This window comes from Cotesia glomerata, linkage group LG1 (genome assembly GCF_020080835.1).
Source record: "Cotesia glomerata isolate CgM1 linkage group LG1, MPM_Cglom_v2.3, whole genome shotgun sequence".
NCBI classification, from domain to species: domain Eukaryota; kingdom Metazoa; phylum Arthropoda; class Insecta; order Hymenoptera; family Braconidae; genus Cotesia; species Cotesia glomerata.
Genome location: NC_058158.1, coordinates 4,418,623 through 4,431,894, shown reverse-complemented (window position 1 = coordinate 4,431,894; position 13,272 = coordinate 4,418,623). Strand labels below are relative to the sequence as shown.

The 13,272-nt window shown below is 29.5% G+C and overlaps 1 protein-coding gene across 3 annotated transcripts in view; it reads right to left on the bottom strand.

Moving 5' to 3' along the window:
- LOC123275413 (neurotrimin-like) overlaps window positions 1–13,272 on the bottom strand; it is a 129,662-nt gene that overhangs the window by 69,916 nt on the left and 46,474 nt on the right. For 2 of the 3 annotated variants that reach the window (XM_044743518.1, XM_044743516.1), the window contains exon 2: window positions 6,930–6,971. The exons of the other annotated variant lie outside the window; for it this stretch is intronic. Coding sequence is in view for 1 of the 2 variants with exons in the window: in XM_044743516.1 (XP_044599451.1) it covers window positions 6,930–6,971 (42 nt within the window). In the remaining variant the exon portion in view is untranslated. The remainder of the gene's footprint in view (window positions 1–6,929; window positions 6,972–13,272) is intronic. 3 annotated transcript variants of the gene reach the window in all.

The following is a 13,272-nucleotide window of genomic DNA, read 5'->3' as shown; positions in this document are numbered from 1 at the left end:
AATTCAAGTGCTACGGATTTACAAACTTTTATTAAGCATAAGTTTGATGTAAGTTCATTATTTTCACTCTGGTTGAATTTTTTTTTATTTGCAGTGTTGTAAAAATGAATATAACCAAAAGAACATTCCTAAATGTCAAATCAAGATATCGAAGAGGTTATTACATTTTGAATTTAACGCATTGACTCACACAAACTTTTTTACACAATAGATGTGTATAGATTAAAATATTAGAGTGGTTGTATACACATGATCCTGACGCGAAGTATTTCCAGGTCCGCCTGAGACTCGACCAATGTTTTATGAACGGTAACGTGAACGTGGAGAAATTACATTTCGTGGAAAAATTTACTGACAAAGCCTTCGTAGGGCACGTTGTTTACGAGATCTCACTGGGACCGTCAAGCTCACGTAAAAAGAAAAAATAAAAATAGCTGCACTGTTCGTGCGCACCAACAGTGATATGAAATAAAGTAAAGGACGAAAATAAACAAGAGGACGTAACAGGAACGGCTCGGAAAAGGGACAAAGAGAAAATAATAGTATCAGCGAGTGTAAGTAGCCATGGGTACGCTTACTCACCCACTAAGAAATAAAATAGCTGGTTTTGTACAGCAGAGACTATTAAATATGAATATGTGTAAAATTATTATGAGAGGTTTTATGAGAGTCAAGCTGATGTTGGTATTTGAGAAAGGATAATTTTGTGGATGTCGAGAAATTCACCGACGATAAGAGGGGTGCTGATGGATATCTGACATGCCACGGGTATATTGCAAAGAAAAAAAAATAAGATCTCGTTGGTGATAAAAACCGCGTGAATTCGAAATACCTACGCTGTGTTTGTCGTATGAATTACGCTGGCCGTCGGCAGTCGTTTGCTTTTTTTATTTAGTTACCAATTGTGGAAACTATACTAGGCATTTATTACACAAACAGTGAGGTTTGTTCGTTTGTATATATTATTGTTATGCTGGGATATTTTGTGCACAATCTAATGCGGTTCGCAATTGCTCAGTAAATATGCTGCGGGTGTTTTTTTCACAGAAAACATTTTTTATTGTTTGAAAATTTCTAGCTGCTTTGTAATCATTTTTTATAGACACAAATAAGAACGCACGTCAAAGGTTTTTATTAGTTTTTTCATGTAGGTTTACGATAAATATACACATTGACTTCGAAATAATTCTCGGTATGTCCGATAAGATTACAAATAAATCAATGATTTTTTAAACGTACAGCTTGTCTTTTTTTACCAAGAAAATAATGTAGTTATGTAATAAATTATTATGAGCGAAAGCTGTGAAAACATTACTGAAGCGTATTTAAGGGATTATCCGATTATACTTAATTTTGTTGACAAGTCAACAAGGAGAAATTTCTTATGTAAGATTTCTAGTTGAAAATTAGTTTTCATAAAGACAAATTATACAAATGAAAAATATAGAATTTATTTTTTCCAGAAAAAAACTATTAATATTTTAATTAAAAAATAAAAACGTAAAATAATTCAGAGATATTCATTTCACTGAAAATAATGTTTTAAGTATATGCTATTCATTGCTTAAAACTTTTTCATAATTAAAAAATAACGAGCACTAAAACTCTGAGTCTATAGAAAAAAAAATGAATTGTTTTATTGATAAACATCTCATTAGATGGGTATTAAAATTAATGAACAAATTTTGCTAATTCCCTTTTGAAAGTACAATCAATGCAATAAATTTCCTTTACAATTTGAAGTAACACAAACGGGCTAAAATATTCATCTGATCCAAGAAAACTATCTCCAAAAATAAAAGCGTAAAAACCAAGAGAATAAATTTAACCCATCGAGCACACGAGTATATTAAAATATTTTCAGCGGTGTAACATTTGATAAGCATCTATTACGGATGTTTTTCAATAGAAAAATATGCCCGATATTAGGGGTGTAAAAAAGTCCCTAGGGTGTGATTTCTAGTGGGAACGAAAATAATAAAACTGGGCGAGGAAAATAAGTAAAATAAAATAATAAAAAAAGTAATGGTAATGAATAACCCGAGAAACGGGCGGTATGATAAGAAACAAAGTCCGGATTTGGGGCTGGGATCCGAGCAACTTATTTACATAATGCTAACCTTCTCGTTATGCGCCTATTTAACTTTAACATAGCCCCTTCATCAATTTTCCCATTCGAGGGATTTACTCGTAGAAGACCACCGCTGAACTGATTTTAACAGAGAACATAACAAGCCTCAATTCTAATTCTCCTCATTAGCTCCTGTTTCATGTTATAACTAACGGATTAGATATAATTTTCAACATTTATTAATTTTTTCAGTTTTTGGCGTTTTGAATTGTTGTTTGTTGTCAATATTTAATAAAATTTGAACTTAAAATTTAGAAAAATTGGTTTTGAATTGATTAATTGATCTTATAAATAGAATACTAACCTAAAATAAAATTGAGATGAAATGTATGTGGCATTAATTTATTCGTGATGTGATTGGTCGAATATATCATAAGCATGAAAATATATGCAAACTCTACATTCAGGTGCATATTAAATTCTCATGCTTGCGCGCGCATATTAAATTCTAGTTTTATAAAAATCGAAAAAAATTAGAGATCTATTTCAAATAAAAGATTAGTGCTGCTCAGATAAATCAGACATTGTGTTAATATTTAATATGGGGAATTTCAAATAGGCGGTGATGTGAATTGAAGTCGACTAGACATAAAAATCTAAATATTTTAAAAATAGTAACTAGCAAAAAAGTGATATTAATGGGTTCAATTAATACACTTAAACTTTCAATTAAATTATGCAATAACTAGTTTTAATTTCAGAAATATTTATTGTTAAAATTTTGTTAAAGTTATATTATTAATTTTAAACACTATTAAAAAATAAATTGACATAAAATAAAAGTTCGATCATAATTTTGGTAATTATTTTAATTGTATAACTTTCAAATTTAATATTATTTCAAAGTCGTACAACATACTGTACAGTTATATTTTAAATTAATTACTTATATTAACAATCCAGAAATTTAATTTATTTCAAAAGTAAATATATTTTGAGAACTAAATAAATTTGATTATTAATTTGTTTAAAAATTTAAATGATAAACTAACCATTATAATTCATAAAATCATAATAATCCAAATTAAGTTAAATGAGCTTGTCCAACTCCAAGAAAGATTAAACAGAGATTTGTTGAGAATAATCCAAATTAATACCTTTAATAATAATGATTATAAAGCTCTAGACTTTTTCCCAACATAACAGCTAGATTAGTTATATATTCTGACACGATAAATAAACAAAGAACAGTAACCGAATTTAACTATAATTATTTAGCTTCTTGAAGTCTCGTCTGCCTGATAGTCATAATATATAACATATAACGCTATAATACACATTAGTAGTGGTGTAACAATCCAGATAAATGTACACTCAGAAGAATGTGAAAGGAAAAGGAGAATGACTAGTGTCTCTTGAGGAATAAAAGTGCACTAGAGGCCAACAAAGATATCCCTTAAAGGTTTTAGTTTAAGAGCGTCTAGTCGTGAGTCCATCGCCGGTGGATACGAGTCAAAAAAAAAATCGCTGACCAATCTGGCACTTCACCCATCTACGTGACACATTTATCCTCCGGCAATCGTCACACCCATTCATATATAGTTCAACTGCTTTTATATAACTACTGCTACACTACTATACCCTAACTTCGCTTTTACTTCTATACTTTTCCTTATTCTCTTTCTTATACTTATACTTTTACTTCTATTTGTACTAATGCTACTATCACACATGATTCTGGATTTTAGTGTTGGTGGGTCAATGCGGAAAGAGTATACTTATATGAGGAGAGGTGAAGCAATACTCACACGCTCATTTTATCCTTGTGTTGTCGGGCAAAGCAAGAATTAACCACGTACATATAGAATATAGACTGAAAGAGAGGAGCTTCCATAGCTGCATGCTTTGAAGCTCCTGCGAGACCAATTAATACAGGGGTATCTCGTAAATGCCAGCTATCCTCTTTCACCGTTTCCGCCTTGAGTTATCTGGAGTCTAAAATTCTTGTGCAGGGAACTTTTCTATCGAATTTGCTGTTATTTGTGACTTTTTAGGACCAGATACTAAATTGTTTTTATCTGTATTGAATAAATTAACCTTTAGTTTATCAAAAGACGATTTTAATTTTCTTTTACTTTTTTCTTTCATATAACTGTTAAACTTGGAATTACATTAAACGACACTAGTTCTTCAAATGAACTCGGAAATTTTTAATTAACCCAGCGTGAAAATTAACAGCAACATGGTATTAATGTAAATTTTACACACATTTTTAGTATGATTAAATTTGTCATCGTTAAACTTTAAATAATTTTGTATAGTTGTAAGAATTAGTGAAGTTAAAAAAATCTCACATAATAAATCCTTTTTTATTTTACAACATTTTTCAACGGAAGATTTTTGTACTTTATATAAATCTCGTCATGCTTCAAAAAGAGGAAGATTTCTAATATTGAATAGACTTACGGAGAAATAAAAATAAATGATTAGATCAATATGAAAAAGCAAAGTACTCGTATGAATTAAAAAAATCCCAAGTCAAAAAGTAGACATAAACAAAAAATTTATCGAGCAAAATTTTTTTATTTGTGATTTTTATTAAAATATTTGCATGAAGATCGTAAACTTTTTATTAAATATTACCCTAGGCACAAAACATTTCAATTGGGTGTATTTTTCATCGTAAACATCTTTATACAATTGTAATAACCTGCGGACTTGACTAAAATTTCCCACTTGGAAGATAAACGGTACCCGAGGGTCTACTTTTTACAAAAAGAGCTAAAAAATAGTGGTAATTTAGATTGTTAGTAATATTAAAATTTATTCAGCAGATAAGTAGACACGAACAATTGGTGCTGGTTTAAAATAAAAAATTAAACTTTATTTTTGAGTTAAATAAAATAAATTGCTATTAAATTATAATTGTTTAACACGAAATTAGAGTGGAGGTTTTATTAAAGCACTTTTAGTCGAGGGGTGTTAGTTTGAGACGCGTTAAAATAGTGTGTATAGGTAATGCTTTGTACACAGCAGAGTGTGCGGTTAAATGAGTCACTAATTAGTGAATAAGTGAGAGCAATGTTTGGGTGAGGTAGAGAAAACAAGAGAGAATGGAAATGCGAATGGGAAGAGAAAAGACGGGATCGGGTGGCTATGGCAACACAACCGCATCTATCTCGGCCACTTACCCGCACGAATAGACACACTACTCGCGCCGACGCTATCTCTATGTACCACAGTTAACATCACTGTCGCTTGCCCGATCTTGTACACCAGAGTGTCACCCAAGGTTCTCCGGCATTCATATATGTATAATTTAACAGACATTGTAGAAATGTCTCGAAAAAATTGGATACTTTAAAAATTAAATTCTTTTTTTTTTTACCGTTTCAAGTCTGGTTTTGAATGATTTGACATTTCTAAGAGAGATTTTATTGTGTTCAAGAAAAATAAGAAAAATGTTTTTTTCTTCATACATATTCTTTCTCTGACAGTATTGTTTCATCAAAAATTTAATTGGATAATTTTAAATATCATGAAAACTTCATCAATAATTAATGAATTTTTGTTGAAAATAGAAATTGTGGCAATTTCTATAAAAGTTAAATATATTTAAATATTAATTACTAATAATTTATTTATAGGGACAAAATGTATATGATATGTAGAGTTTGTGATTAACTAAATACATAAAAAATTTACTTGGTTTGTTTTAAAATTGTCACGAATGTGAATAAGCGATAAATTTTGGGTAGACAAATTAATTTTTCAACGGAAATGTTACTTTATTTTTCTTTATTTTTAGTTATCAAAGAAATCCCAGTGACAAATAATTAATTTATGTTAATAGAATAAGAATTATTAATAAAATAATATAATCGTGAATATTGGTTGGTGTTGAAATCTCAAAACTCTTTCTTACTATTATTTTATTTTTACTTGTACTTTTTTTGCCTTAAACTCTTGTCAGGCACCCTCATTTATACTTTGCCAACTTCACGGTTTTATTCACTTGGTAGGAATAAAAAAACGAAAAGAAAGGAAAAAAAAAATTAAAGACCCAGCAAGGGTGAGATATCGAGCTCCGATAAAAAGGGATACTCGAACTTTAAAATTCCATAAACCACAGAGACGTGGATGACGGTGACGGTGGATTCGACGAGCGTGTTAACGAGTTTCCACAGATAAAAAAAGAATATGAATAAAATAAATTATAAATAATAATAACAATAAAATTAAAAAAAAAAAATAAAATAAAAGGGTGTATTATGTTTTTTTATTTGCTGTTCCGTTGCGAGGAAAATAGAATTTAAATTCGCCAAGCTCGTGAATTTCACGGTTGCGCGGAAACAACGGTCCAGTACAGCAAAATTTAATTGATGAAACAGATGGTTATCGCGAGGAGGATGCTCCGAAGGCGGGACCAAAAGCTTATGACTATATTGCAACATCGTTTAAATTTTTAATTAATACTTTTAAAATTGTTTTCAACTGTTAAAAAAATAAAACTTTTGCTATTTATCTTATTGTGTGATAGTATGAATTTTTCACTTCTTTTCAGTTTCCAATTAAAGTGACGTAAAAATTTACCGTCTATTCATTTTTTTTTGTTTTTTTAATTAATAAACGAAAAATATATTTCAATCAACTATTCTACATACAAGCGCTATTATTATTGTATTAAAACAATTTTCATACGAATAAGTTTTGTAAACATACTGATTTAAAAGTGATTTATCAAATGAAAAAAAGTAATTACAACTTTGTGCGTATAATTTAATTATTTTTTTGTTAAAATTAAGATAGAATCTAAATCTAAAAAATAATTGCAACAAAAATAGTAGACAAAACTTACTCGCATACTCATCGAACCATTCACTGTAATCAGGAAACTCACCTGAAACATAAAAAAAACATCGAATTAATAAATTGTTTTTTAAGTACTATTTAATCGACAGTACACTGGAAAAGGAATTATTTATTTATAATAATAAATTTATAAAGTATTATTTATTTGAACAGAGGGATTTGATTGATGAGGTAGACAGAAATATTAAAATTAAATTACTGGAATAACCACCGAGTAACTAATTCAGAGACTCGATTAAATATTTATTATAATAACCATAATAATAATGGTAATATTTAATGATAATAACAATAAAATTTATTACCATTTAATAGATTCTGTCTCATAATTATCAAACAGCATTTCAGTTAGGGATGTACAAAGCACGATTGTAATTGCGGCTTGTGCAAGAAAGCAAACTACACCAATAACAGCGATTGCACTAGGCGGCAGACTGCTCGGCGGCCGACGATGATAAATTATTAACCCTACTGACTATTCAAACGGATCACATGGGGAGTATATACATATACACCGCTGTACATAAATATAAATCCACCTGTCTTTAGCGAATTTTCCAAGAAATTCTTCATGGAACCCGCTTCATTGTTATTTTTATACTTGAACTCTATTCAAAATCTTTTAGGACAGATAATGAGAAAATTACATAAACATCTATTTTTAAATACTATGAATTGGATGAAGTAATACTTAATTAGATAAGAAGCTGTACCGGCACAGAGTCATTCTAGAAATCTAAATTAAATTTATAATCTGTAAATTAAAGTGTCAAACCACTCATTCTTAGCAGTGACATGAAATCATTGATCTTAAAATATAGCTTTTATTTAATTTTTTAAGTCTTCAAAGACAAATATTTGACATTTTTTATATAAAAATTTTATTTTAAAATCAAACGAAAAAAATCTGTTCCATTTGTTTCATTCTCCTACAGATAAAAATTCATTTTTAAAAGGCCAATTCTCCTTTCCCTTGTTCGCGCCCTATAATTTTCCCCAAAATAATAATTAATGGTGATTTAATTATTATGATTTGTATATAGCAGCCGTAAAAACAATTATAATCTTAAGGAGAATCGAAATGAAGCTAGTTAAGGAGTAAATATATTTTCTGAAAACCGCCAACGGTTGGCAGGTGGTGCCAGTTTCATATTACGTATCGTTCCTCTTGCCAACTCACGTACGTGAACACTAATACACATTTGTGTCTCATAAGAACACATGACTGCACACGTTTAGCTTAACTCTGGAAACACATACACACCTTTATATCTGTATATATACATATATATCGACTATGCCTAACCAGTTGGCACGGCATGCGTTATGTTAAGAAGCGCAGTTAATTACGAAGATAATTTCAAGTCATGTGTTTGCGTGCTGCACATAACGAGCTTCCGACTTTGGGGGCTTATAACCATGCAAACCAATCGTTTTTAACAGCTGGCCCTATGTACTAGTAATGTATATTTTATCATCAAGATTGAAAAATGATGTATTTTATTAGCTTTCTCGATAATTACGTCAATAATTATCATCCTGTGAAAAACAACCCTGTTAAAACATTTTTAATGATGTTAAATTATATTTTCATTTCAACCAACACCTCGGATCTAGAACACAAAAGCTATTTTCTGTTAACTCTAACTGTAATTAATTATTTAGTTTGACATGTGAATGAAAGTTTTAAAATCTAATGACGATCGATTGATAAATAAATGTAAATTTCTAGAGCTTTTAAGCGATGCACTGTTTGATGTATGTTAGCAAAATAGTTTACAAGCACTCCTCTTTACCCCATCAAGTTCTTGAGGGCCAAGTAATATTCTCTTTCTTTTCACTTAACGTTAAACTTTTGAGTTTTCGAGAAATTACAAGCGAGCCAAGTGAAACATGGTCTCGGCTTTACGTACAACCAACTCATTTTTCATACCACCTACTGCATCTCTAGCCTGTCATATTCCATCGCCGTCCCTCAAACTTATTCCCTCTTCCCTCATCTTCGTATTTTTCTTATTCTGCTACTGCTTCATTTTCTTTTTCAAAAAAATTTCTCTACCATCTATAATATCCAGATATAAAACTCCATCTGCCGTGATCGCAATAATTTTAAAATCATATTTTTTTTACATAATTTTTACCATTATTTTTATACCAAGTACGTCTGTTTATAAACATCATCTATATTATTAAGAGAATAAGAAAAATTTTGTGTCTAGGATAGTCATATGATAAAATCGGTTTTTTTAGTGAAATTTAGTGTCATTGCACAAGTCTTGACTTGAATTTATGCCTTTTCAAGGTTTCATGTCATTCTCATCGATAATCAATTTATTATGATAAATATAAAGATATAAGCTTATCCCGATGTTACACTCATCAAGACCTTTCATTTGAGCACCCACATCAATTTTTCATATATTTATATATATATTATATATGAAAAATATATCAAAATGCATGTGGGTACTCAAATGAAAGCTATTGATGAGTATAACATCGGGATGAGCTTATATCTTTAAAAACGTCAATAGTTAAGAAATTACAGTGCAATTTAACAAAAGTCATTATTTAATAAAGCAAAATTTTATTTATTCGTAGTTCACAAGTTACGGCAGTCACATAGTGACTGCAAGGTTGCTAGTTATTGTATTATCAATGTTATCAAAGATACGTCTAAAAAATATCAAACTTAACAGATATGACAATCATAAAATTTTATTTTATTTTAATACAAACTATTTGATATTAAAATATGAAACATTCACAAACTAAAGTAAAAGACAACCACGATTTCAGTTTTCGACCCGAGAGATTCATAAATAACCTCATCTCCACATGAGTCATTACAACATACTTTAAATTGTTAATATGGGTTATTATATACAATTAGCAATTATAATGGACACATCAATTAGGATTTACTTAATTGTGAGAAGACGGTTAACCACACACGTACACAGCGACAAAACCTATTGATTCCACTCACTATTGCTGATAGGTCTCTCTCTTACTCTAGAATGTGTATGGACCTTTATCGATATTGATTACACATGCAGATAACATAGCAGACTAACAGGCAATAATTATCCCGTTCCACTGGGATCACGACCTCCACAAACAATTGAATCAATGAGCAACTGTCTCATCTGTTAAGCCTTGCACGGAATTCTAAAGTTCATTAACGGTTACTACCTAGTAATATTCAAATTTAGATCAATCCGAATCCGATATCCCCGAGAATATTACACTATTTTCAATCACTCAATCAGCTCATAGTAAAACTTTTTATTCAGCAAAGCAACTCGTCACCTGATAACTCTACGAATATTTATGTTTTGCAAACTATCAATAACGTTCTAACAAAATTTTTTAATAATGCGGCGGTGAAAAAAAAACTAATAAAATAACTGATAAGGATAACAAAATAATATGTTCGAAGATGATGAAAAAATATATCAAAGAAAATAAAAAGCAAGAATGAAAAAACATAGTCGATTTATTCAGTATAAAATTTGAGCTAGAGGCGGTCACGATTTTGTTGCCGCTTTATCATATTTTCTAGCGTACGACGTACAATCGATATCGGAGGAGAGAAAATGATCGCGTACCCGGAAATTGAATATATGTATAGCCTTATCCTCGACACCCTAACCGCAAAATCGAGCCCACTAATCGACTGCTCGCTCCTCTATCATTTTAAAGGAAGATAAACTGTAATGTGTCACATACACAGTCGGTGAATAAATCTCATATACACACACTCTAATTTATACGTCTTTATTTCAATTTATTTTGTTATTTTTTACTACCATTTTCTCTCAGGATACTTATAAATCTTTATGTCGAGATAGTTGACACCAAAAATCGATGAAAAATATGTTAAGCAATAAAAAAAATCCAAGAGAGTGAGTACATTAAAGAACTGGATTATAGAATCAGGCAAAAAAGTATGATGGAAATAAGAAAAAATTAAAATTAAATTTTACTACGATCTACTAAATCCATAAAAAATAAACAAATAAATTTGGCTCAATTGACCTTCTTCGTCTCTATTCATAAGCTAATTTTTCACTGAGGATTTAAATAATAAGACAGGTAAATAAAACGAATAATTTTAACATAAGTCCAATTTAAGACTTCACAATTGAAATAATTTCCGTTTTCTCTCACTGTATCATTTTAATTCGAAATTATTCAACGAATAAACAAATGAAAACGGTTCGTAATTTCTACAAGCTCGCCGCTGGCTAAACTCTGACTATTTATTCGCATACTCTGAAGAAGAGTAAGTAAAACCTTTCGAGTGTAGAGTACCTGAAGGGTTTTATATAGAATTTATGTATGGATTTAAAGTATAGTTATATTAAAGATGTACGCGATGGATAAAAGATATAAGTGAGAGCGACAGAAGAGGAATTGAAAAGAGAAAGAATGAATAGAACGAGTAAAACTGATTGACATGATACGGGTGCAATCCATTCTCATGCCTCCGCGTTATCAACTCTCACTTACTATCCGTTAAATTTAATTAATTTTACAGTGTAGATTTACTGCATCTTGTCGGACATTTTATCACTATCCTATCCTACGACTATCGACTTTATAATCTCGGTGGTTACTGCTGAAATTTTATACCCGGCCGCCTCTAAATTTTTTTATTACTTTGAGGTTATATGTTTTTTAAGATTAAACTTTTCTCAGAAGTCATTTTTTTCTGATTTATTTTTCATTACTATTTATTTAGATTTTATTATTAAGGAATTGAGTTGAAATGGCTGCCACGAATAAAATTATGGAGTAAAAAGTATAACGATATTTCCATTGACAGAAAAATTGTATGCCAGACTGAGATTTAAGTGGAGGAATTTAAATTTGTGTAAAACAGATTTTAAAACCGCTGCGTTACAGCTGCTTTCTTATTATAGTCGTTTTGAATCCGAGTGTTATAACTTTGGTTTATTTTTAGCCGCTTACCATAAATTTTTATTTTTTTATTTTTAATGCACAATTCAATTCTCCTCAAACTATTCAGGAATAGTATTTTTAATTCATTTGAGGAATTACTTTATTCTGATAAGATTTTAAGTTGGGGAAAAAATTAAAATTTATTCTTAAAATATACACTCTTAAAATATACTAGAGCATCAATATGTATTATAACTGACGGAAATTAAACTTATAAATTAACTACTAAAGAAAAAAGGTTTAAAAGCAGTTATTTTTACTTGAGATAAATTATATGAAAATTTAACAAACCTATTTGAACTTCGAGCTGATACTGTAAGGTTAAAGGTCTTATGATTGATATTTTTCTATACTAAATTTGTTATAAGAGTACAAAGAATTAATTTAAAGACAGTCTTACAGCACCAACTGGAAATTTTTTATTCGTTCCCGCAAAAATATATAACCATAAAAATTTGATGAAGTTCATAAAATTATCATTTTTTCGGTTCCTCCTTTTGGTGAATTTTTAAAAGTTTTAATAATTTAAGCCATGAATACTTATTTCAAAAAACACTATAAAAAATATTTTATTAAAAAAAAATGATCAACATAATTATTTATTAATGGAAATAAACTAACAAAAATATTTTCATAAAAACTCATAGAAATGGAAAACAATAGAGTGAAACAATGCTGCTGGAAAATAAAATTTTTATTTTTATGAATTTATATTTTATTGTTACGGATAGTAATTAATAATTATCAACTGTACTCTGACATGAATTTTACTTTTTTGAAAATATATATTTTATGGTATAAAAAATAAAAATAAGCTTAGGTAGTAATTAAATAAAATGCTAATTAAAAATGAGAAAGATGAGGAGTAGTACAATGCTATTTTCCATATAAATGAATATCAAAATGGATAATCCGACAATTGGGTATCATATATGATGTAAAAAAGTATGAAAACTGAAAAGAGCATTGTCTTTTTAAATTTATGGTATGTGGATAATAACTCAAGCACCGAATTAAATATCCACTTGTAAGATTATCCCCGCTAGAAAAGAACATTATAAATTCACAATCGTGAAAATAGTATCGTATGAGTTGATGTCGGTTTTAATCAGCGCGTAACTGTATATAATACGATTATATGCACAATATTGTGTAATTATTCAAACAGAATAGAGTCCTACATTACTGATACTTTAATTATTTATGCATAAGCTTCTCTATGCTACATACATATATTTAGTCATTATTGTCTGCGATTTTACTGAATACATAATGGTAAATGTTTAATCAAGTTCCTACACCAGGGCATGTAACGTCTTGGCAGAAATATGCTTGGCACACTCTCAGTTTAAATTATATTT